This window comes from Epinephelus moara, chromosome 6 (genome assembly GCF_006386435.1).
Source record: "Epinephelus moara isolate mb chromosome 6, YSFRI_EMoa_1.0, whole genome shotgun sequence".
In the NCBI taxonomy this organism is placed as follows: domain Eukaryota; kingdom Metazoa; phylum Chordata; class Actinopteri; order Perciformes; family Serranidae; genus Epinephelus; species Epinephelus moara.
In genome coordinates this window covers 39,445,190-39,467,991 of record NC_065511.1, presented here as the reverse complement: position 1 = coordinate 39,467,991, position 22,802 = coordinate 39,445,190, and the positions used below count along the sequence as shown (strand labels likewise).

Below are 22,802 nucleotides of genomic sequence, written 5' to 3'. Positions count from 1 at the left end.
TATAAAGATTTGATCAGAAAACTGTAAATGATTTTTGCTGTAAGTTTATTGTTTGTATGTGTGCTCATTATAAATCTAATCAGCTGGATAAAAAGTCGATGGTGGTGTTTTTATTTCTGGAGATTTAAACCATAGAATAGGGGAGACCGAGTGTGGTTGTAACACTTTTTGTCTCAGCATCTAAAACCCCAATTCCAAAAAAGTATCAATATCTGTATTAGTATTAATATATTATGTGTATTTCATCATTGTGTAATTTTTAATTGTTCACTCTTGTTGTTACCCTGGCAGCGGGGCAGGTAGTAACACTCAAAGTTCTTGTGTTTGACGCATTCTGTGATATAGCTGGAGACCTTGGAAACATTGCTGTTTTTAGTAGAAATATAAAGATACTTCATGCCAAAAACTGAGAGCTCTGACACATATGCTGTCTAAACTATAAATCAAAGCAAAATGCAGTGATATATAAATCCTTTTTGACCTAAATCCATTACAATACAGCACAAAGACAAGATATTTAATGTTCAAACTGTTAAACTTCATTGTTTTTTTTTAATATGCACTCATTCTGGATTTGATGCCTGCGACATGTTACAACAAAGTCAGGACAGTGTCATGTTTCCCACTGTGTGACATCACCTTTTCTTTCAACAACACTTAGTAAGTGTACGGGAACTGAGGACACGGACTGTTGAAGTTTTGAAAGTCAAAATTTTTCCCATTTATGCTGCATATACGACTTCAGTGTCTCAACAGCCTGGGGACTCTGTCACCGTGTTTTGCGCTTCATTATGCACCATACATGTAAAACAGACAGGTCTGGGCTGCAGACAGGTCAGTCTGGTACCTGCACTCTGTCACTACGAAGCCACGCTGACAGAGCATGTGCACAGTGTGTCTCAGTGTCTTGCTGGAATAAGCAGGGACGTCCCTGAAAAAGACGTCGTCTTGATGGCAGTATATGTTGCTCCAAAACTTGTATGTACCTTTTAGCGTTAACAGTGCCTTCACAGATGTGAAGTTACACATGATGCCATGGGCACTAACACACCTCCATACCATCACAGACACTGGCTTTGAACTTTGAGCTGGTAACAATCTGGATGGTCCTTTTCCTCTTTAGCTTGGTGGACTGGTCAGACCACAGCAACTGGTCTGATTAGCTCCGCTCAGAGAAGTGGGCGCTGTTTCTAGATGTTGTTGATATCTGGCGTTCACTTTGCATGGTAGAGTCTGAACTGTCATTTGTAGATGCAGCGATGTGTTCACTGACAGTGGTTTTCCAGAGTGCTCCTGAGCCCATGTAGAAATATCCTTTATGCAGTCATGTTGGTTTTAATGCCCTGCCATCTGAGGGGTCAAAGGTCATGGGCAATTAATACTGGTTTTTAGCTTTGCCCCATAACACTGAATCTTTTTTATATTACGATTGTAGATGGTGAAATTCTAAATTCTTTGCAACTGCGTTGAGAAACGCTATTAAACTGTTAGACTGTTGCCCCACACAGTTTTTCACAATGCAGTGAACCTTGCGCCATCCTTGCTTGTGAACGACTGAGGCTCTCGAGGATGCCCTTTAATACCCAGTCATGATACAGTCCTGTTACCAGTTAACCTGTTTAACTGTGGGGCGTTTCAAACAAGTGTTTTTTGAGCAGTACACAAATTTCCCAATCTTTTGTTACCCCTGTCCAAACTTTTTGGGATGTGTTGCAGGCATCAAATTCAGAATGAGCGTATATTTACAAAAAGCAATAAAGGATACTAGTTTGAGCATTAAATATCATGTCTTTGTGCTGCACTCAAGTGAATATGGTTATAAAAGCTCAAAGGATAATATACAGTCGTGTTTGTCAAAATATGACAAAACGTTAAAGACATTTCTTAACAACCACTTTGGGGGAAAAAAGAGATTTATTCCTGTTAGTTATGTTTTAAGTCACTTTAAATTTGAAAAGATCCTCGTTGTCGCGTCACTTCCTGTGGAGGGAATTTAACCCGGAAGAAGGTGGAGTTCTCCTCAGTCGGGAGTTGGCTGGATGAGGAAGCGGCTGAAACTAGAACCAGAACCAGATTCAGGACCAGAACCAGCGGGACGTGAACCTGACAGCAGGACCACCTAACTCTGAGCCACGAACCCGGTTCAGACCGACAACGAGCCGCAGTTTGTCCGCTGTTTGTGAAACTTTCTCCGGTAACTCGCCCAGTTAGCCCGCTAACGGCTAGTTCACCTGCCTGCTAACAGGGAAGTGACGGTGTCAGGTGAAGTCGGGCTCCAGCAGCAGGTGTCTTTTCTCCAGAGGACTCAGACAGGTGAGAGGAATCGCTCAGGTACACATCACCTGCTTTCCGTTGGCTCTCCGAACACTGGGCGCTAGCATGCTAACAGGCTAACAGGGCGGTGGTCCCCTGTTAGCATTAGGAGCTAACGTGCTAATTACAGAACAACAACACGTCACACTGACAAATTATACATGCAAAATATACAGCCAATATATAATACAACATGCCTTAAATATATAATGGTATTTTAAGTAGCTCTGCGACGTGACATACAATAAATGTACAATATAATATTAAATATACATTAGAATGTGCAATAAGCATAATATTATTTTAATGTATAATAATGATAATATACAATAAATATAAGATTGTAGGAGCACGTAAGCGCTCTGATCTGTAATTAAATAGGAATTAATCTTTGTCATGTTAGGGGTTCCACCCAGAAGGTCAGCAATTTTTGACCAACCACCCACACACATACACACATACTTACACACACGCACATACACACCACGCTGCTGCAATAGCTACTCATGGTTCTGGATGTCACTGTTTGTTTGTTGGAAACCTGTTGGAGTTGGACTGCAATGCTCAACTGGAAACTTTGTGTCAGACATTGATTCATCAGTGGTTTAATATAATATAATATACAATAAATAGATTATAATCAGTGAGTTACCAGACAGATCAACATAGAACAGACATATACAACATACAGGTGCTGTAAATACTATATATGACAGCTGTTTTATTAACACACAGGAGACAGTGTTACTATAATAAACTTTGTTTCAATTATTCTATTTAGTTCAGTCACTTTAGTTCAGACACAAGCAATTATTCTGTGACAGTATACATGTTTTAGTGAAACGTTCCAACACCTGTGAACATGTTGATGTAAACATTTTTAAGAATCAGTGAACAGCGTTGTTGACTGACACCCAGCAAGACCATTCTCATCTCCTTCAGGTTTTTCAGGTTTAGTGGGACAGCTGGTGATGTAACTGATTTGATCTTATCTGAAACAGTGAGTCAAATAATCAGCAGTAGACTGACAGTACTACACTATTAATCTGCAGCTATTTGATTTTGTCAATTAATAGTTCAAGACATTTGTCAAACAAAAATGACCAAATTTGACTTATTTCAGCTTCTGATATACTTTCTTTTATTTACCTAAAGAAAAAAACTCAGAAATTATTAATTAAAATTCTTTTTTACAGCCCTAGACAGGATATAGGTTCTTCAAGATAATTAGATATGCAGTTAAAGGTGCAGTTGTGTTTATAAAATAACATTTTAATCAGTCGCTGGTTTTAATTTGTTTAAATACTAAATAGAGCAGAGTCACACTGAAACTAAAATCTCTTGTTTAGTCTTTATAATCAGTTCTGTGAATGTGAAACTAAAGTCTGTCCATATTTAAACTGTAAAAGCGTTTATCTTGTTCTCAGGTGTGGTTTAAATACAAACAGTAAGTTCATGCAACAATAAAATCAGTGACCTAATTCAGGGCTCCAGACTAACTGCTCCACTTGTAGCAGTGCTGCTCCCCTCTGAAAATATTAGGAGCACCACTTAAACCAACATGCAGTGCAACACATTTATATTTTAGCCATTTTAATGTCAGGCTGATAAATACTTTGGTCATAAATAGACATTTTACAGAATTACAATGTGCTTTTTATTTTCTGGAAACTTTATTTTATTAGATAAATATCAGATGCTGACATAATTTGCAGTTGAAAAAAGGTAATAAATTGCAATATATGTTACCACAATACTCAGTAGAGTTGGCTTGATTTCCTGTTATGCCGGTTCAGGCTGGTGCACAAGCTAATACCGGTTTGATTTTATATAAACAGGCTGAACAGGAATTGGTCATTATGGAATGTATGGCAAATTTAAAAGTCGCCTCCATCAGCAACCTGTGCTGATGACGTCATTCAAGTTGCATTGTGTTAGTAATAAGCAATATGACAACTTGATGAACATTATGTTATGTTTATAAACAGATTAACAGAGCCTCAGTGTCTGACAGGTGGTGGGTGACCTGAGCATGGCAACATGAAGGAGATTAAATTTCAGTAGAGGTGGGAGGGGCAGAGCTGCACACGCTGCGTTTGTTTACTAGAAAGTTCATGTGATGTTTGGGTTGACGAGAGGAGACATGACAGAGTTAGTATCTTAAGAAAACTAGCACTGCAACATGTGTGCTGTTTTTAGCTGAACTTTTGTCAGTTGCTGTTTCTATTTATTCCTTTTGCTTGCTTTGAAAGTGCCACAGTGGAGTTGAAATGCAGAATTATTATTATTAGAAGTATTGTGTTCATGTTTGCAAAACATGAAGTGCATTGGACTGCCTTTAAAAAAAAATAGAATAAAACTGAATGCCACCAGCTTGCTGTTTTTTCTCACAGTAATAAGTATCTCATACCTAAAATGTTGAGGCAGAGGGTACTGTCTGTAGCTCTGGTTGAAGGTGAGAGGCTGTCAGCAGATAAACAGAGATCTGTGTGGGTACATGAGACCCTAAAAAAGAGGTTGGATCACGGGGAGTACCACCAGTTGGTCCAGGAGCTTCGTCTCCGTGATGGCTGTTTCCAGGCATATTTTAGGATGACTCAGGGGCAGTTTGACAACCTGCTGTCTATCATCGGCCGTATAGCTCTGGGTATCCAGCAACCACTACCACCAGTTTCTCCTCCATTGTTTACCAACTGGGAACTTGTTTTCGTGACCACCACAGAAGACCCGCCTCTCAAATCATCCGATTGGACAACGGGGGGGAAAAAGATGATGAAAAAAGCAATGACATGGAGCGCTTTTCCGCTCTGATTTGAAGTTTCAGAGCGCTCTGGCAAAAAACGGCAGGTGCATAGAGTGCAGAAACACGAGGCGCGTCGCAACGCAAAAACAGGGAGCAAACGGCTTCATTCTCATTAAAATCAATTACAATTAGAAAATGCTTTCTGTGTGATCAGGGTTTAACTCTTCTATGTCTCTCTCGTCACCTCAAAACACACATGAACCTTTAAGTAAACAAACAGCTTGCGCCGCTCTCCCACCTCTACTGGAAAACTGGGTTGCTGATATAAGCTACTTTTTAATTTGCCTGAATGTGTTGTGATGAAAAATGCTGGTTCAACTGGTTTGCATTAAATCAAACTGGTTTAAGCTCGTACACTGGACCGGACCAGCACAACTGGAAAGCAACCAAACTGTAGTTCCCAAACTAGGTGTCTGCCAGAACATCTTTTTTATTGTAATGTTCAAAAGCCACTTTATTATCCTCATACTGTACAGTATGTGTGTTCATGGTGAAGGAGGAACATGTAGATCTGTTAGACACATTCACTGCATATAAATACTGATGGCTAACGCTCCTCCTGCAGTAGAAAAAGAAGATGACGAGCGGGGGATTGAACAGCATCGATGCGGTGAAGAAGAAGATCAAAGTGCTGCAGGAGCAGGCGGAGGAGGCAGAGGATCGAGCTGAAAGACTGCAGAAGGAGGTGGAGAAGGAGAAGAAGGGCAGAGAGGAGGTACACACACACACCTGGGGTCTGTCAGGTTGTGTCAGATGCTTTGAATACTTGTATGTGTTGAAAGAGGAATGTGAGGTATGTTGCAGGTGACGAGACTGCCTGCTCTGTGGTACTCTGTAGTAGAAGTGGTATGCAAGCTGTACTACAGTGTACTGCAGTAGAGAGGTGAACCCGACTATGAGTTGTCTTCTCCCTGCTGTGTGTCTTGTAGGCGGAAGCGGAGGTGACGTCCCTCAGTCGGCGTCTGCAGGTTGTTGAAGATAACCTGGATCAAGTTCAGGAGAGACTGACCAAAACCCTGCTTAAACTGGACGAGGTGGAAAAGGTTGCAGATGAGAGCGAGAGGTCTGACACACCTGAGACACATCTCAAACTCACCTACAGGTTTCAGACTTTATTTCTCAAGCGAGGCCAGACGGACTGATGAATCTCTTCTTCCCTGCCTGTCTCCTTGTCAGAGGTATGAAGGTGAAAGAGAACAGAGCTCTGAAGGATGAAGAGAAGATAGAGCAGCTGGAGAGTCAACTGAGAGAAGCCAAAGAGATCGCTGAGGAGGCCGACCGCAAATATGAAGAGGTACATTTACAACACCTGTAATGTTATATATTATACTAGAGACACAGAGCTGCTCCTCTGTTAAATCTGTCTGTTAATTAGTCTATGAAATTAGTGCAGTTGCACATGTGCAGTACAGCACTGTGCTGCATGTGTGAGAGACAGAACTGCTTGATTGTGTCAGGTGAGCGTTTGTTTGCTGGTTTGTGTGTGAGGTGGATCATAGTGCGCTGCCACTCTTCTTGGTAGCTGTAGTCTATTGCGTGACACTGGGACAGCGCCTGGATGCAGGCGACAGATGTGTTACAAAAAAACGCAGTGACAACACAGATGTTTCATGTACAAGACGTATATAACGAGGACAAAGTGCCGCGCTGCCGGCTTCAAGGCAAGACAATGCTGCCTCACCACTTTGCAGCCATTCATTTTTATATACAGCAGAACAGGCAGTGTAAAGGGGCTTCAGAGAGATGTTGTAGGGAATACAAACATGTCATACTCTTGGCGTTTTACTTCTTTTAGTTTTTTTAACTTCTGTCCAGCTGCTTCATATTGTGCCGACTTCCTTTGTCTCTGATTTTACATGCTGTTTGTCTGTTTGTTGTTATAAATGTTAATTGAATATCAAAGGGACAACAGTCAAACCCTGACGCTGATTTAATGTGTACTGTCTCTTTAAGAGAACATGAATACAGATCACCTGTATAAACATCACATGTCAAAGAGATCTATGACATCATGTTGTGTGTTTGACAGATCGCTCGGAAACTGGTGATGGTGGAAGGAGACCTGGACCGAGCTGAAGACAGAGCCGAGCAGGGAGAAAGGTCTATAACACGCACACACACACACACACACACACACACACACACACACACACACACACACACACATAAACACTTACTGTAAAACAGTAGCTCAATCCTGAGGGACCTTGCTTGGGGAAACTGAGGGCTGCTGCTTCAAGTGCTGGCAGGATCAGGTACTGCGTGTGGACTGGTAGCTTGTGAAGTGTCAGGCACCAAACCCCCAAATAGACCTTTTCCACAACGGACATCTTGACACATCATAGTAGGAAATGCACAGGCGTATTTAATAACACTAATGGTGGCTGCGTATCACTTAGTGGAGCCCCTGATATCGTGCATGCTCGCTGACTGGAAAAGTTAACTGGGACACTAAATGGACCTGCGTCACTGTTAATGTTATTGATTTCACCTGTGCTTTCCCTTCTATGACAAGTCGAAATGTCTGCTGTGAAAAAGGTCTGTGCTGAGGGTGCTGCGCTGGGGCAACCAATCATTCTGATACATGTGTGTAAATAAGACAATAAAAACAAAGAGCATTGTCATTATGATTATTTTATACACAGGTGCATGTCTAACAGCTGCTTACAGCATGACACTGCTGCTGCTCTGATACTGCTGACAGACAGACAGGTAGAGACAGAGAGACAGGTAGATGAGACCAATCACAGTCTGACGTTCGTTATCACCACAGAGGTCTGATATTATATAAATATCTTCATCACAAAGTCAGGTGTGAGTGTGAGCGGTTATTATAACCTAGTTATGAGTTTTTATAACTTGTAATAAGGGTCAGAGTCAGTGGTGTAGTAACAGCTGATGTTCCTCAGCAGAATGTGCATGTGATATCACCAATAATCCGACTGATGACCTCATTATGATGTCATACTGCTCCAGTAACAGTGCTCTAATTTTACTGCATCCATCCATCTTTCTCTTCCTGTCTGTTTCCATGGAAACATGTTGATGCTGCTGCTGCATGTCCTGCTGCGTGTCTTTCTGCCTGTCTGGCCATCTGTATGTCTAATAGTAAGGTTCGGAGGTTGGAGGAGCAGTTGAGGGTTCACGACCAATCATTGAAGAGTCTGCAGGCATCTGAGGACCAGGTACTGAGGGTCACCTGACCCCCCCCCCACTCACTTGCTGTCCTTTAAACAGGAGAAGCTCCTTCTCCTGACCTCCTGCCGCATCCTATGACCTCTGACCTTAAGCTGCTGCTTCAGCTCCTCCTCCTGCTGCTGCTCGCTGCATGACTTTAACCTGCCACAGGCACCAAACTACACACCACACCTGTCCCACAACAAACTACACACCACACCTGCACACCACACCTGTCCCACAACAAACTACACACAACACCTGTCCCTCGACAATCTACACACAACACCTGTCCCTCAACAAACTACACACACCTGTCCCTCGACAAACTACACACAACACCTGTCCCTCGACAATCTACACACAACACCTGTCCCATAACAAACTACACACAACACCTGTCTAGACACCAAAGTACATTAAAGTTGGCCTTAGAAGCGTTTAAGTAACCATAGTAACTGAGTTTAAGTTAACCTGTAGTTAACACTAAACCAGCTCTCTCAAACAGTCCCAGACACCAAATAACACAACTCACCTGTTTGACACAATCTATCGTCTGATTTGACCTTTGACCTGCAGCAAGAGTCGAATGTTGGAGGAGGAGATGAAAACTCTCTGCACTAGTTCAAAGTCTCTGGCGGCCCAGGCTGAGAAGGTAGGAGGAGGAGGTCCAGTTTGAACACGAGTGTTTAACTGGTGTTTTTGGTTCAATATTTCACCACCTAGCATCACTGATGGGTGTGGTCAGACCCAGCAGTGATGTCACAGTGTACCAACACACTCAGCTCTACGCTTTATACATCACTGCAGTAAGGTTAGAGGTCAGCCGATGCTGTCAAAGGTGTTTCATTACTTATGTTGTCATCACATTTAAAAATTGAGTTTACCTGTATTAAGAACAGCCAGCCTGTTCCTAATAAACTGACCTGTTACACTGACCGGTTAGTTGTTAGCTGACCTGTTAGTTGTTAGCTGACCTGTTACACTCACCTGTTAGTTGTTAGCTGACCTGTTAATTGTTAGCTGACCTGTTACACTCACCTGTTAGTTGTTAACTGACCTGTTAGTTGTTAGCTGACCTGTTACACTCACCTGTTAGCTGTTAGCTGACCTGTAACAATCACCTGTTAGCTGACCTGTTACACTTACCCATAAGCTGACCTGTAACATCCACCTGTTTGCAGAAGAGAAATTAAAGCCTCTTTCATGATTTGACTTCAAGGTGTCCTTATACTTAATAAGCTGATGTCTGTGTGTCAGTCCACCTGGTTCTCTGATTGTCTGTCTCTGTCTTGCTCTCAGTACTCTCAGAAGGAAGACAAGTACGAAGAGGAGATCAAGAACCTGACCAGGAAACTCACGGAGGTGAGACACTGACTCCTTGTTTGTATTCATTTATTACCTGTCGACCTCCTGTTTTTACCCGTTAATTACCTGTTGCAGGCTGAGTCCAGAGCTGACACTGCGGAGCGTTCAGTTGCCAAACTGGAGAAAACCATCGACTGTCTGGAAGGTGAGAGAGTTTGTTCTTCTATCAGTATTTTAATAATAATAATAAGCAGTGGGGGCACCCAGTATTTATCATTTTTGGATGTGCCTGCTGTTTTTTGAGTCCTCAGTTTGTATCAACAACCTTTTGACCACAAACTCCAAGCAGCCATCATAATGGAAGCCATCTGATCCAACTCACTACCGGGTGTTGATCAGTTGACAGCTTTGCTCCTCTCTTCAAGTGTCCAAGACACATGGACGCATATCTGATGATACAACCACAGAGTCAATCATCAGTCTTTGGCCTAGGGTGTTCTGGTACCAAGTACACTTATGAACCACCCTGTGCTCGAACATGGTGTTCATTATGGCCAATCCATGACTAGCACAGAAGTCCAATAACAAAACACCACTCGAGTTCAGATCAGGCGGGTTGTTTCTCCCCTGTCAACCCCCTCCAGGTTTCTGTGTTGTTGCCCACAGTAGCGTTGAAGTCGAAACAGTAGAACTAGAGTCCTCAGACAGTATCCCCTCCAGGATACCACCCAGAGACCCCAAGAGGGCCAGGCACTCTGAATTGCTGTGTAATGCATAGGCACAAACAACAGCCAGAGACTTCCCCCCAGCGACTTGCAGTCGTGTAGAGATGATCATCTCAATCCCCGGGGAGAACTCCAACACGGCGGCGCTCAGCTGGGGGCTCAGGAGTATTCCTACTCCAGCAGATCATCTCTGACCCCGGACATCTCTGGAAGTGAGAGTTAAGCCCCTCTCCAGGAGTTTGGTTCCAGAATCGGCCCTACTTGTGGAGGTGAGCCGAACTGTATTTAGGTGCGGTTCCTCCTCAGTCAGAGAGGTGACGTTTGACGTCTCTGAAGCCACTCTGTGATGTCAGGGGTGCACATGCCCAGTTCCTCGCCTTTTATTTTGCCTGCTGCCTGGCTCACAGTGCCCCTGTCTGTGCAAGTGATAGACCCACAGGGCTAATGATGATTATTAAATATTAAAGAACGAATTACAAAGTAATCATTAAAATGTCCCGAAGTAATTGTCAATTGATCTTTTTGTTTCAGAGGCTTTGACTTCGGCCAAAAACGCCAACATGGAGCTCCAGGCGACTCTGACTCAGACCATGGACGAGCTCAACTCCTGCTGAACCTCCCCCTCTGCCTCTCCCTCACTGCTCCTCCCACCCCCCTCTGCTGCCTGACAAGTGGACGTCAGGGACTCTGTGGCCAAATTATTCCTATGACTCCTCCTCCTCTCCTCCCACTCTCACTCCCCTCACCTCCCCTCTGCTCTCCTCCTGGTGGACGTTTGGGAGGTTAAACATTCCTCCCCCTCCTTCTTACCCCCCCCCCTCTCCTCCCCTTGCTGGCTGCTTGGTTGACATCAGGAAACATTCCCCCTCCTTCTTTGACCTCCTCCCCCTCTTCTGCACCTCCTCTCCTGGTGGATGTGAGATAGGAGTCAGTGCCCCCCCCCTCACCTCCTCTTCTTAATGATTCCTGCTTTCACACATTCCTTCTCTGATTTTTAAAGTCTTATTTGGAGTGTTGCTTTAATTTACTCCTCGTGTCTGGAGGTCCGCCTCCCTCCCAGCTTTCTTCCTTCTCCTCCCCCCCTCCTCACTCACTGACAGTGCCAACTCCCCCCACCTCCCCCTCCTCAGTATTATGTGCAGGAGGCCAGACAAGGAGCTATAAGGGAGTTTAACAGTGACTTACAGCCATTCCCTCGTAAAGAACTAATGAAGGACTAACGAAGTATTTGTCTTAATGGTTTGTTGTTACTTTGTTAATGATTAATTGATTGATTGATTTATAGAGCGGACATCCTGTCAGCCAATGATCTTTAGTTTGGTTCCTGGGGGCGTGGTTTGAAGTAGCCAATCACAAAGAGGCATTCCACTACTGTGCATGGTAGTCCAGGGGCCAATCACAGACACAGTCGACCTTTTCCCTGATGACACAAATAAATAAAGTTTAGAAATGTTTTTACCCTGAAGCTGGTGATGATGTCATCACTGTGCTGATGTCACAGCTCATTGTAATTAATCATGAGACAGGATTTTATAAAATAAAAGCACCGTTACTGGTATTTAGGTCCAAGCTGACTCACTGTGGTTTTTTATTCATTATCAGACATACCTGCCTGAGACCCGAGTTTTTGTTTGATATGCATTTTTAAATTCTCCTGGCTATTTGGGATCAGTAGGACCCGGTAAGTATAGAAAACTAAACATTTTTAACAATAATTAAGTCCCAATGTCCTTCCTTCCTAACTAGCAGTGTCTCAGCTTGTTACTGTTGCTAAAATTGGTCACATTTGTTGATCAAAGTACAAATATTAAAAATAAACAAGTGTCAACCGTAAAGTGTGATCAGGCTACTACCACCAGACGGCACAAAAAAGTGTCTATGAACAAGGACAAAAGGTCTAAGTTAAATTGAATGAAGTATAAGGTCAAGTAAACTCAAAATGTCATTTCCTCATATGATGACACAGGGTCTCAGGAGGATACAAGTTTATTTAATTAATACCAAAACATTTAATTTATTTTTTCAAAAATTTAAAAAGTAACTGCAGTAAAATGTACAAGTATGTATCATAAAATAGAAATACTTAATTGTAATTGCAGTAAATGTACTTCGTGACTGTAAGTGGTTTCTGCAGATGTTGGTGAAACAAAATGTTTAAGAAAGATATTATCCAAATATGATCACGAAGTTAAATTCAAAAGTCCACTGAAAAAACAAACAAAAAAAGACAGATTAGAAAAATTGCTCATGATTACAAATGTACTGTAAAACTTAATTAGTAGCCCGGGCTGTTATTTGCTAATATCACTGGTCAACAGGCCTATATTTGGGACAGGCCTTTAATTCCTTTCACACAAAACTGTTGCTCAGCAAAGATGGGAAATACAATTCATTATACGATAGCTCTACGATTTATTTAAACCAGTATGGATATTACTTGTATAAACATTAGGCTTCAGATAATATATCAATTATGAATCATTCATTTGATCTAGCTCCAGCAGACGGCACTTTACACCACTTCATCCTGTTAAAACATCCTCACAACTTGGATTAATTTTTAAGAAAAAGCCTTTTGATTATTTTGTTTAGAGGATCCTTACACACTAAAGGAAAATGAACAACTTAAAGGGTAATTGAGGAATGGACACAATTTAAGGTGGTCACTAACCAGGCTTTATACATCTGAAGAACTTCTATTAAAAAATGAACTGCCTGGCAACCAGACCAGGCCTCTAACTGAGACAGGCCTTTTTTTTATCAAAATGTGCAGCTACACCAGGCTAGTGAAAAGGACTGGGCGTTAAATTAAAGTTTTTATGTGTTTTTTTTTAAATATTTATTACATTATTTATACCATTTATTGCTGTTAACTCAGTTAAATATTTTATTTCATTCTAGAGCTGCAGTGATTAATCAGTTGTCTGATTGTCAGTTCTGTTAATCCATTGTTAAATTAATCAGACGGATTTGATAATTGATTAATGGCTTCAGTTAGAAAAAAAAAGATTTGCAGCTTCTTACATGTGAATACGTTCTGGTTTCTCTACTCTGTGACAGTAAACTGAATGTCTTTGGGTTATTTACTTCCTGAAAAGAAGGTGAGAATCTCCCATCAGCCTTTGCTTCAAGTAATGATGTAAACAACCTGAGAGTGACGGAGCTGCAGACTTAGAAAAACTTTATTGATCATCAAGGAGAAAACAGTGACATTCATCAGTTATCAATAAAACTTTTGCTCAGTGCGATGAAGATGATGAGGATACTTCCTTGGCTAGCTTCAGGATTGGCTGCAGCTGCTCTTCTAACGAGGGGGTGTCTGCGTCATTAGTGATCACCCAATCAAATTTAACCCCACTGTCCAACCCGCACTCTGACTCTGCATCATCCACACCTGAGAGACACACAGGTAAATGAGCAAACTGTTACGTTGAAAATATGTTTGCCCGTTTCTCTTGTTGCCTTTAATCACGTTTGTTAAACATGATGTAATGTTACTGTAGCTGCCTGAAAGACACACAGGCAGAGAGACAGACAGGTAATCTTACCTGGGGAGAAGCTCCACCCCCTCTGTTGGCGTGTTTTCTCTGAACACTGAACTCTGACACTTTGAGTCTGTCGAGGAAACTCCGACCAGAACCACTGCAGGTCTGACAGCCGCCGCGCATCACTCACCACCTGACCAATCAGAGAGCAGAGAGCATCACTCACCACCTGACCAATCAGAGAGCAGAGAGCATCACTCACCACCTGACCAGTCAGTAGATATTTCAGCTCACAGTAAAAACCTCCTGAACACTGAAGGACTTCTAACCAGAAGCTTCAGCTGGTTGTAATGTGCAGTCTTCACCACTAGATGTCTCCAAATCCCCCAAATCTTAAACACTGTTCCTTTAACATTAGATTTAAGTTATGTCTAATGTGTTGTTTTCTTATCGACAGCTTGCAAAGGTTAATCTTTGGAATATTAAAGATTAGCTCAACAGAAATGTTACAGCTTTGTTGGTAGAAGAACAAATGTTTGTTATACGCTTTTTACAGATCAGCTGTAGCCTGTTCTCCTTATACAAGATTAAACTATAAACAATGTTGTCAAGGTAAACAAGGTAAACTGGTCTGATGCCACAGTTTGGCCCCATCAGTACAAGCTGCTGGTCTCATAAACAGCTTCAAATACACAGAGAAACATTGAAGAAGAAGAGGCGGTGACCTCAGGGATGGACGGTAACATACCCAGACAGGTTGTCGTGCTCCTCTGGTTGCTAGGCGACAGAAGAATCCGGGGTCCTCGCGTCGCCGAGCTTCTCCCCAACGAATCATATCAGCCCGATACTGCTCCTTATAAAGACCAGGACCCAGCAGCTGGTCCAGGTCCAGAGCGTGCTCCTGTGGAACCAGCAGAATTAACATGACTCAGCAGAACCCATAGAACTAACATGACACAGCAGAACCAACAGACCTAACATGACTAAGCAGAACCAATAGAACTAACATGACACATCAGAGCCAACAGACCTAACATGACTAAGCAGAACCAATAGAACTAACATGACTCAGCAGAACCAACAGAACTAACATGACTTAGCAGAACCAACAGAACTAACATGACTCAGCAGAACCAATAGAACTAACATGACACATCAGAACCAACAGACCTAACATGACTAAGCAGAACCAACAGAACTAACATGACACAGCAGAACCACCAGGCCTAACATGACTCAGCAGAACCAGCAGAACTAACATGACTCGCAGCAACCGAGTGATGTGTTGTTTGTGTGTGTGTGTGTGTGTGTGTGTGTGTGTGTGTGTGTGTGTCAGCAGGTGTCTCACCTGAGCGTACTGCTGTTTGAGAGGTCCAGACAGACGCAGGATGCAGCAAACATCAGGTCCTAAACTACAGAAGAAGAAGAAACAGGTAAACTTCATACAGGTGCAATAACAAAAACTACAGAAGAAGAACCAGGTGAGCTGAGAAACAGTAGGCTAATCTGAAGAAAGTTGGACATAACATACTACAGTAATCTGACATAAAGTACTGAAGTAATTTCCCAGAATGTACTGCATTAAACTCAGCGAAGTAATCTGACAGTACCACAACAATATGACAGAAAGTACTGCAGTAATCTAACAGAAAGTACTGCATCAACATGGCAGGCTTGATCAAACGAGAAATACTGCAGTAATCTATAAAAAGTACTGCAATAATTTGACATAGAGTACTGCAGTAGTCTGACAGAAAATATGTCAGTAATCGGACATAAAGTATTGCAGCAATTTCACAGGAAGTACTGAGGTAATCTGACAAAGTACTGCAGTAATCTGAAAGAAAAAGTACTGTAACAAAATTACAAAGAGTATTCAGTAATTGGACATAAAGTACTGCAGTAATCTGACAAAGTACTGAATTAATCTATTACAAAGTACTGCAATGAAACAGAGTTACTGCAGTTTTCTGATCTCAGGTCAGAGCTTCAGTTTCGTCACAAACAAAAACAGATTTACAGAAATAAAAAATCAATAAAGCTTGAATCGATAACTGATCAGAGACTCACAGAGCAACAAACCACTGACAGTAATCATTGATTAATGATCAGGATCAATACTGTTCACTAACAGGCAGAAACAAACCACCCGGACAGTTTTACCGGTTGTGGATCAGGTCCGTCACATAATCCTTTCCGGACTTCCGCTTCCCGCTGAAGACCAGAACCAGTTTGGGTTCACAGACTCGATCCTCCATCTGTCATCAATAACACCTATCGATACCTGCTGCTGATCGATCCGCTGCTGCCTCTTATCATCATCTCCGTGTTCAGACTGTCGGACCACACTGGACCGGTACCGTAACTGTCCGAGCAAACAGGAAGCACTTCAAAATAAAACCACTGCCAGCCTGATTTTAAAAACACAACATGGTTCACCCACATCAGTGATCGATATTAAACTGATCAGATATCGTTTAGGAGACATGTGAAGTTTGTTTGTGGGGAGGAATCAGAAAAATACTGGAGTTTTTTTTCTGAAGGCGCAACATGTTAGAGACATTACGGTAACATGTGATCATCGTCACAGTGTGGACTGAACCACCGCAGCTCACAGAGGGGGGAGTCAATGTGGACATAACGTCTGATTCTGACATGGAAATGATATTTAAATTAGTTAAATTGTTTCGCATACTAATAATAATAATAATAATAATAATAATAATAACTACTATTATTATTATGTAGAAATATGCCGATTATGACATATAAAAACATGAAACTTGTGATATAGATATTTTTATACATTAAAAAAAAAAGAAGCTATTTTTATACATTATGTGATCCTAAAAAAACTTGGGCTGAATGTTTACGGCACATAAAGACATAATCTATTTTGTCAACAGTCATTGTAACTCATCTTAAACCCCCACAAAGTTTATTGTCCATATTATAAATGTTTTATTATTATTTAAATGATTATAAACAGATTGTAGCTACTATTATTTATTTCTTTTGATTAGTGGTAGAGCAGGTGCCCCATGTACAAGGCTGTTGCCGCAGCGGCCCGGGTTCGAGTCCAGCCTGTGGCCCTTTGCTGCATGTCATCCCCCCCCCCCCCCCCCCCCTCTCTCTCTCTCTCTCTCTCTTTTTCTCTCTCTCCCTTTCACTCTTAACTGTCCTGTCCATTAAAGGCAAAAAATGCCCAAAAAAAATCTTTTAAAAAAAAGAGAAAAACTACAGCTGTGAACTGCATTTCCCATGAGCACTTGCATGACCAAGCACAGGTGTTCTTGATTTGATGTCATAAGAAAAGCATGAAGAAAAGTCCCATTTTTTCCACTCTCTCCCCCCTGTGTCTCCGTGTTGGTATAATCCGGGTAAAGGGTCATCAGATGTTGAACAACATGGCGGCAGCTGTGTTTTGGAGGAGCGGAGAACTTCTCAGATCAGTGAGGACTGCAGCTCACAGGGTGAGAAAACTTTTTTGTATTTAGTATTTAGATTTATATATGTAAGACAAATCAAAGTTTTTAAAACGGCAAACTGTGACGTCAGAGGGAAGCTGCAAAACAACAAACATTCAGTAATCAGCTGTCAGTGTCTTTGACAGTGAAGTGAAATATTTTCTCTTCTCGTGTATCACTTGTTTTTGTGTTTAAAAATCTGTTGATGAAAAATGTAGAATATCACGAAGGTAAAGTGGAGCCTGGTTCTGGCTGCAGCTGCAGCTGCAGCTGTTCAGTGATCTGAACACCAGGTGGGGCTGTAACACCAGCATGAGCCTCTCCATCACAATCAGCTTCAATAATTTACTAAGTGGTAGTTTGGAGAAATATTCCTTGAGGTTTTTCTCTCAGAGAGGGATCTATTGGTCAAGGTCAAGAACAAAGTCATGAATGGATTTCAGAAAAGACTTTCCGGGAAAAAGCCTACAGGGAGAATTTCTCCCATGTGCATGTGTGAATACAGCCCCAGGTGCTGATGAGCAGAATATCCAACAGCTTCACATCCCCCAAAACAAATACACAACAAAAAGTCAACAATGCTGAACAACAGCAACGATCTTTGTACCGTACAAACTTAGATAATTAGATACTGTACATTAACATGCGTAAGTGATATTTGTATTATTATAAGTAATATTTGTTGAAAGACAGAACTTAAATGTTTAATTCTTGTTAGTTGTTCCTCTTCTAAGAAAAAGAAATAAAGAAGTGGGCGTATAGTGTGTCATAAAAGATACTTTAAAAAGTCATAGTGTAGTATCTCTTTAAAAAAAAAAAAAAGTCATAGTATGTCATAATTTAAAAAAAAGTCATAGTGTAGCATGACATAAAAAATAAAGTTATATTTAGAAATGAAAAAAGATTAATTTATTTAAAAAAGTCATTGTATAGTATGTCAAAAAAATAAAAAGTTATAGTGTAGTATGTGATAAATTAAAAAAATATAGTGTAGTATCTCATTTTTTAAAAAAAAATTCATAGTATGTCATAATTTACAAAAAGTCTTAGCATAGTACGTGATAATTTAAAAAAAAAAATAGTCATAGTGTAGTATGACATAAAAAAATAAAAAGTTAGATTTAGAATTTTTTTATTTCAAAAAAGTCATTGTATAGTATGTCATAAAAAATAAAAAGTTATAGTGTAGTATGTGATAAATTAAAAAAAATATAGTATAGTGTGTCATGAAAGTACTTTAAAAAGTCATAGTGTAGTACCTCCATAAAAAATATTTTAAAAAGTCATAATATAGTATGCCATTTTAAAAAAAAGTCATTATATAGTTAGTATGTCAAAATATTTTAAAAAGTAATAGTATGTTATGAAAAATATAAATAAAAAATAAATAAAAAATATAATACTATAAGTCATAGTATAGTATGTCATAATTAAAAAAAGTCATGGTATAGTAATCATAAAAAATATTTTAAAAAGTCATTGCATAGTACGTCAAAACATTTGAAAATGTCATAGTATGTCATAAAAGATATTTTAAGTCACAGTATAGTATGTCATTTTTTTTGTTTTTTAAAAAGGTCATAAATTAGTATGTCACTAATAAGTTATAGTGTGTGCAGTTGTCCTGGGAGATCATTATATGCTGCCTCCCTAAAATGGCTGAACTTCTGATCTGATTTAGTTTGTTTTTTGTTTTTGGCATCATTGTTATGTAATGCACGTTTGTCAGAAAAACATACAGACGTTAAATAAAAGAAAGTGTTTAGCTTGGAGGGATACGGTTCTGATGGACCGGACAATTTATAACTGGGTCTGAAGTGGAACCAGTTCTCGATTCTCATTTTTAGTCCAAGTGCAATAAAAAAAAAAAATTACACAGTAAATACATATAACTTCTTCACACACACACACACACACACACACACACACACACACACACGTATCTTCTGTTCTCTCACAAACACTGTGTTCTTTCAGTCATGGTTCCACAGCTCGGCGGTTCTTCCTCAGCAGTCCGGTTCTGCTCCTCCTCAGTCGAGCTTCTTCCCGCCGGTTGAAGACGCCATGCTGCCGGGAGGAAGCTTCAAAAACAAAGTGGCGTTCATCACAGGAGGGGGGACGGGACTAGGCCGAGCCATGACCACCACCCTGTCACAGCTGGGAGCTCAGTGTGTCATCGCCAGCAGGTCAGAGGTCATCCTCCACTGCTGACTGTTAATATATATATCAGTATGTATACATGTGATGGACTGATGACGTTTGTAATTCTAGAAAACATCAGATAAAATTGGACTTTTGAGCTTTTAATAAACTTTATAAAATAGTTTAAAATATGATTCATGAATCTGAGGTTGTGTTTGTGTTATTTGTTCAGGAAGTTGGACGTCCTGCAGCAAACAGCCGAGGAGATCAGCAGCCAGACTGGAAACAAGGTGACGAACCAGAACCAGAACCAGAACCAACCAGCACACATTAGAAAACAGCATTTTATTTTATGTATTTACAGTTTTATAAATCACTGAGGCTCCTGGTCTGAGCTGGTCCCCCCTCTGTCTCTGTCTCAGGTCCATGCGGTTCAGTGTGATGTCAAAGATCCAAAGGCCGTCTCTCACTGTGTCGACCAGATAGAAACTCTGACAGGACTTCCTGATGTAAGAGCACACACGCACACATTTGTTAGGACCATCACTGACATGATGTGTTCCCCAACCCTCACCCTGACCTACTGATGACGACAGTGCTCGTGTGTCTTGATTGGTCCAGGTGATCATCAACAACGCAGCCGGAAACTTCGTCTGTCCGTCAGAACGTTTGTCGCCAAATGGCTGGAAGAGCATCACCGACATTGTCCTGAATGGGACGGCCTTCGTTACCCTGGAGCTGGGCAAGAGGCTGATCCAGAGTCAGAAAGGTCAGAGGTCACTAAGAGACTGATCCAGGGTCAGAAAGGTCAGAGGTCACTAAGAGACTGATCCAGTCAGAAAGGTCAGAGGTCACTGAGTTACTGATCCAGGGTCAGAAAGGTCAGAGGTCACTGAGGCTGATCCAGAGCCAGAAAGGTCAGAGGTCACAAAGAAACTGATCCAGTCAGAAAGGTCAGAGGTCACTGAGAGACTGATCCAGGGTCAGAAAGGTCAGAGGTCACTAAGAGACTGATCCAGTCAGAAAGGTCAGAGGTTACTGAGTTACTGATCCAGGGTCAGAAAGGTCAGAGGTCACTGAGGCTGATCCAGAGCCAGAAAGGTCAGAGGTCACAAAGAAACTGATCCAGTCAGAAAGGTCAGAGGTCACTTAGAGACTGATCCAGAGTGAGAAAGGTCAGAGGTCACTAAGAGACTGATCCAGAGTGAGAAAGGTCAGAGGTCTCTGAAAGATCAGAAGTAATTTAAAGTCTGATTTTGTTATTATTTGTTGTTTGTGTTGTTATTGTGATTTTATTGTTTATGTTGATTGTACATTGTTTACTGTTTGTGCTATTCAGCTCCACTGTTCTTGTTGTTTGTATTTATTGTTGTTGTTCAGGTGCGTCCTTCCTCGCCATCACCACCATCTACGCTGAGTCTGGTTCAGGTTTCGTGGTTCCGAGTGCGTCGGCAAAGGCTGGAGTCGAGGCGCTCTACAAGTCAGTGTGGCCTTTAACCTCTCAGCTCAACACAGCTGAACTAACACTCACTGCTTTATCATGATGTCATTATGATTGTTGCCATGGTAACACTAATGTTGTGTGTGTCAGGTCCCTGGCGGCAGAGTGGGGGCGCTATGGCCACAGGTTCAACATAATCCAGCCTGGACCAATCAGAACGAAGGTACTGCCCATCTGACCACAGCTAATGAAGTTTGTTTATCTACAGTTGTCTGTTGTTGTTTACCTGTGGTTTGTTGTGTTTAGGGGGCGTTCAGCCGTCTAGACCCGACTGGAGCCTTCGAGAAGGCGATGATCGGTCGGATCCCAACAGGTCGACTCGGAACACCAGCAGAGATCGCAAACCTGGCAGCGTACATGAGCAGTGACTACGCTACCTGGATGTCTGGAGCTGTGAGTCTGACTGATCCTGGATCAGAGTTTAGACCAGAGTTGAGACTGATCTTAGATTAGAGGTTTTACAGTTTTGGACGGCATACTATACTATGACGTTTTTATGAAATTTTGGACTTCATACTATACTATGACGTTTTTATGCACTTTTTGACTTCATACTATACTATGACGTTTTTATGCACTTTTGGACGCCATACTATACTATGACGTTTTTATGCACTATTGGACGCCATACTATACTATGACGTTTTTATGCACTTTTGGACGCCATACTATACTATGACGTTTTTATGCACTATTGGACGCCATACTATACTATGACGTTTTTATGCACTTTTGGACGCCATACTATACTATGACGTTTTTATGCACTTTTGGACGCCATACTATACTATGACGTTTTTATGCACTTTTGGACGCCATACTATACTATGACGTTTTTATGCACTTTTGGACGCCATACTATACTATGACGTTTTTATGCACTTTTGGACGCCATACCATACTATGACGTTTTTATGCACTTTTGGACGCCATACTATACTATGACGTTTTTATGCACTTTTGGACGCCATACCATACTATGACGTTTTTATGCACTTTTGGACGCCATACTATACTATGACGATTTTATGCACTTTTGGACGCCATACCATACTATGACGTTTTTATGCACTTTTGGACGCCATACCATACTATGACGTTTTTATGCACTTTTGGACTTCATACTATACTATGACGTTTTTATGCACTTTTGGAGGCCATACTATACTATGACGATTTTATGCACTTTTGGACTTCATACTATACTATGACGTTTTTATGAAATTTTGGACGCCATACTAGAGTTTTGACCAATGTTAAATGTTTAAGTTTTATAACCTTGTTTGTTTCCAGGTGATTCGGTTTGATGGAGGAGAATACGTGTCAATGGCCGGAGAGTTCAACGAGCTGCGCAGGGTGAGTGAACAATAATAATTAATAACTCAGTCATACAAACCAACATGTGTCCACTCCTTTATTTCAGTTAGTAGTTTGGAATAAGGATGTATGTTGATGATGATTCAGACTTTATTTTTGACATGGTCATGATTTACATTTAAAGTGTTAGAGATGAAAATAATAAATAATGTGTTTGTGTCTCAGGTGACCCCAGATCAGTGGAAGATGATGGAGGCGATGATCAGAAGCACTAAAGGATCCTAAAAACACAAACACTTTCATCAGATCACAAAAACTAATCAAATCAGGGATCAGGTGGACCCGCCCACCTGCTGATGTCATCATGATGATAGAATCAGATGAATATTTGCCTTGAGTTTTGATGTTTTACTAAATGATTGAGCCTTACTTTCAGAAAACACTGTTAGCCTGTTAGCTTGTAGCCGGTGAAGCAGTCACATGACTAACTGCACATGCTCAGTGTAAACACAAGTTCATGTTTCTGGCAGCTTGATAATAAAACATTGTCACTGTTGTTTAAAG

General features: G+C 41.1%; 3 protein-coding genes and 1 long non-coding RNA gene across 7 annotated transcripts; 2 read left to right on the top strand and 2 right to left on the bottom strand.

Annotated features, from left to right (window-relative positions):
• The first annotated feature begins 2,003 nt into the window (after positions 1 to 2,003).
• Positions 2,004 to 11,895, top strand: LOC126391401 (tropomyosin alpha-3 chain-like). Of its 2 annotated transcripts, none has more exons than XM_050046144.1 (9): positions 2,004 to 2,313; positions 5,682 to 5,831; positions 6,046 to 6,179; positions 6,293 to 6,410; positions 7,146 to 7,216; positions 8,226 to 8,301; positions 9,596 to 9,658; positions 9,737 to 9,806; positions 10,858 to 11,895. In XM_050046144.1, the coding sequence occupies exons 2-9, from the start codon at positions 5,694 to 5,696 to the stop codon at positions 10,938 to 10,940; spliced, it is 753 nt and encodes a 250-aa protein (XP_049902101.1). In that variant the 5' UTR covers positions 2,004 to 2,313; positions 5,682 to 5,693; the 3' UTR covers positions 10,941 to 11,895. The 2 variants fall into 2 exon arrangements, with proteins under 2 accessions (XP_049902101.1, XP_049902100.1); XM_050046143.1 differs by lacking the exon at positions 8,226 to 8,301 and adding an exon at positions 8,873 to 8,948 and having other exon boundaries at positions 2,005 to 2,313.
• LOC126391402 (uncharacterized) lies at positions 9,244 to 9,589 on the bottom strand. Its single transcript, XR_007570079.1, has 2 exons — positions 9,354 to 9,589; positions 9,244 to 9,302 (listed from the first exon to the last, which is right to left on the bottom strand). It is a non-coding gene; the product is annotated as an uncharacterized LOC126391402 (long non-coding RNA).
• A 1,595-nt stretch (positions 11,896 to 13,490) lies between the features above and the next one.
• pmvk (phosphomevalonate kinase) lies at positions 13,491 to 16,180 on the bottom strand. Of its 3 annotated transcripts, none has more exons than XM_050046469.1 (5): positions 15,975 to 16,180; positions 15,160 to 15,223; positions 14,560 to 14,712; positions 13,875 to 14,076; positions 13,491 to 13,720 (listed from the first exon to the last, which is right to left on the bottom strand). In XM_050046469.1, exons 1-5 carry the CDS (start codon positions 16,067 to 16,069, stop codon positions 13,566 to 13,568), a joined length of 669 nt encoding a protein of 222 aa, XP_049902426.1. In that variant the 5' UTR covers positions 16,070 to 16,180; the 3' UTR covers positions 13,491 to 13,565. The 3 variants fall into 3 exon arrangements, with proteins under 3 accessions (XP_049902426.1, XP_049902428.1, XP_049902429.1); XM_050046471.1 differs by having other exon boundaries at positions 13,875 to 14,040; XM_050046472.1 differs by having other exon boundaries at positions 13,875 to 14,004; positions 15,975 to 16,177.
• Positions 16,181 to 17,131: 951 nt separating this feature from the next.
• On the top strand, positions 17,132 to 22,801 carry decr1 (2,4-dienoyl CoA reductase 1, mitochondrial). The gene is made up of 10 exons (XM_050046705.1): positions 17,132 to 17,284; positions 19,256 to 19,464; positions 19,653 to 19,710; positions 19,843 to 19,929; positions 20,042 to 20,189; positions 20,801 to 20,900; positions 21,012 to 21,084; positions 21,168 to 21,314; positions 22,215 to 22,277; positions 22,464 to 22,801. The coding sequence occupies exons 1-10, from the start codon at positions 17,207 to 17,209 to the stop codon at positions 22,521 to 22,523; spliced, it is 1,023 nt and encodes a 340-aa protein (XP_049902662.1). The 5' UTR covers positions 17,132 to 17,206; the 3' UTR covers positions 22,524 to 22,801.
• The last annotated feature ends 1 nt before the right edge of the window (position 22,802 follows it).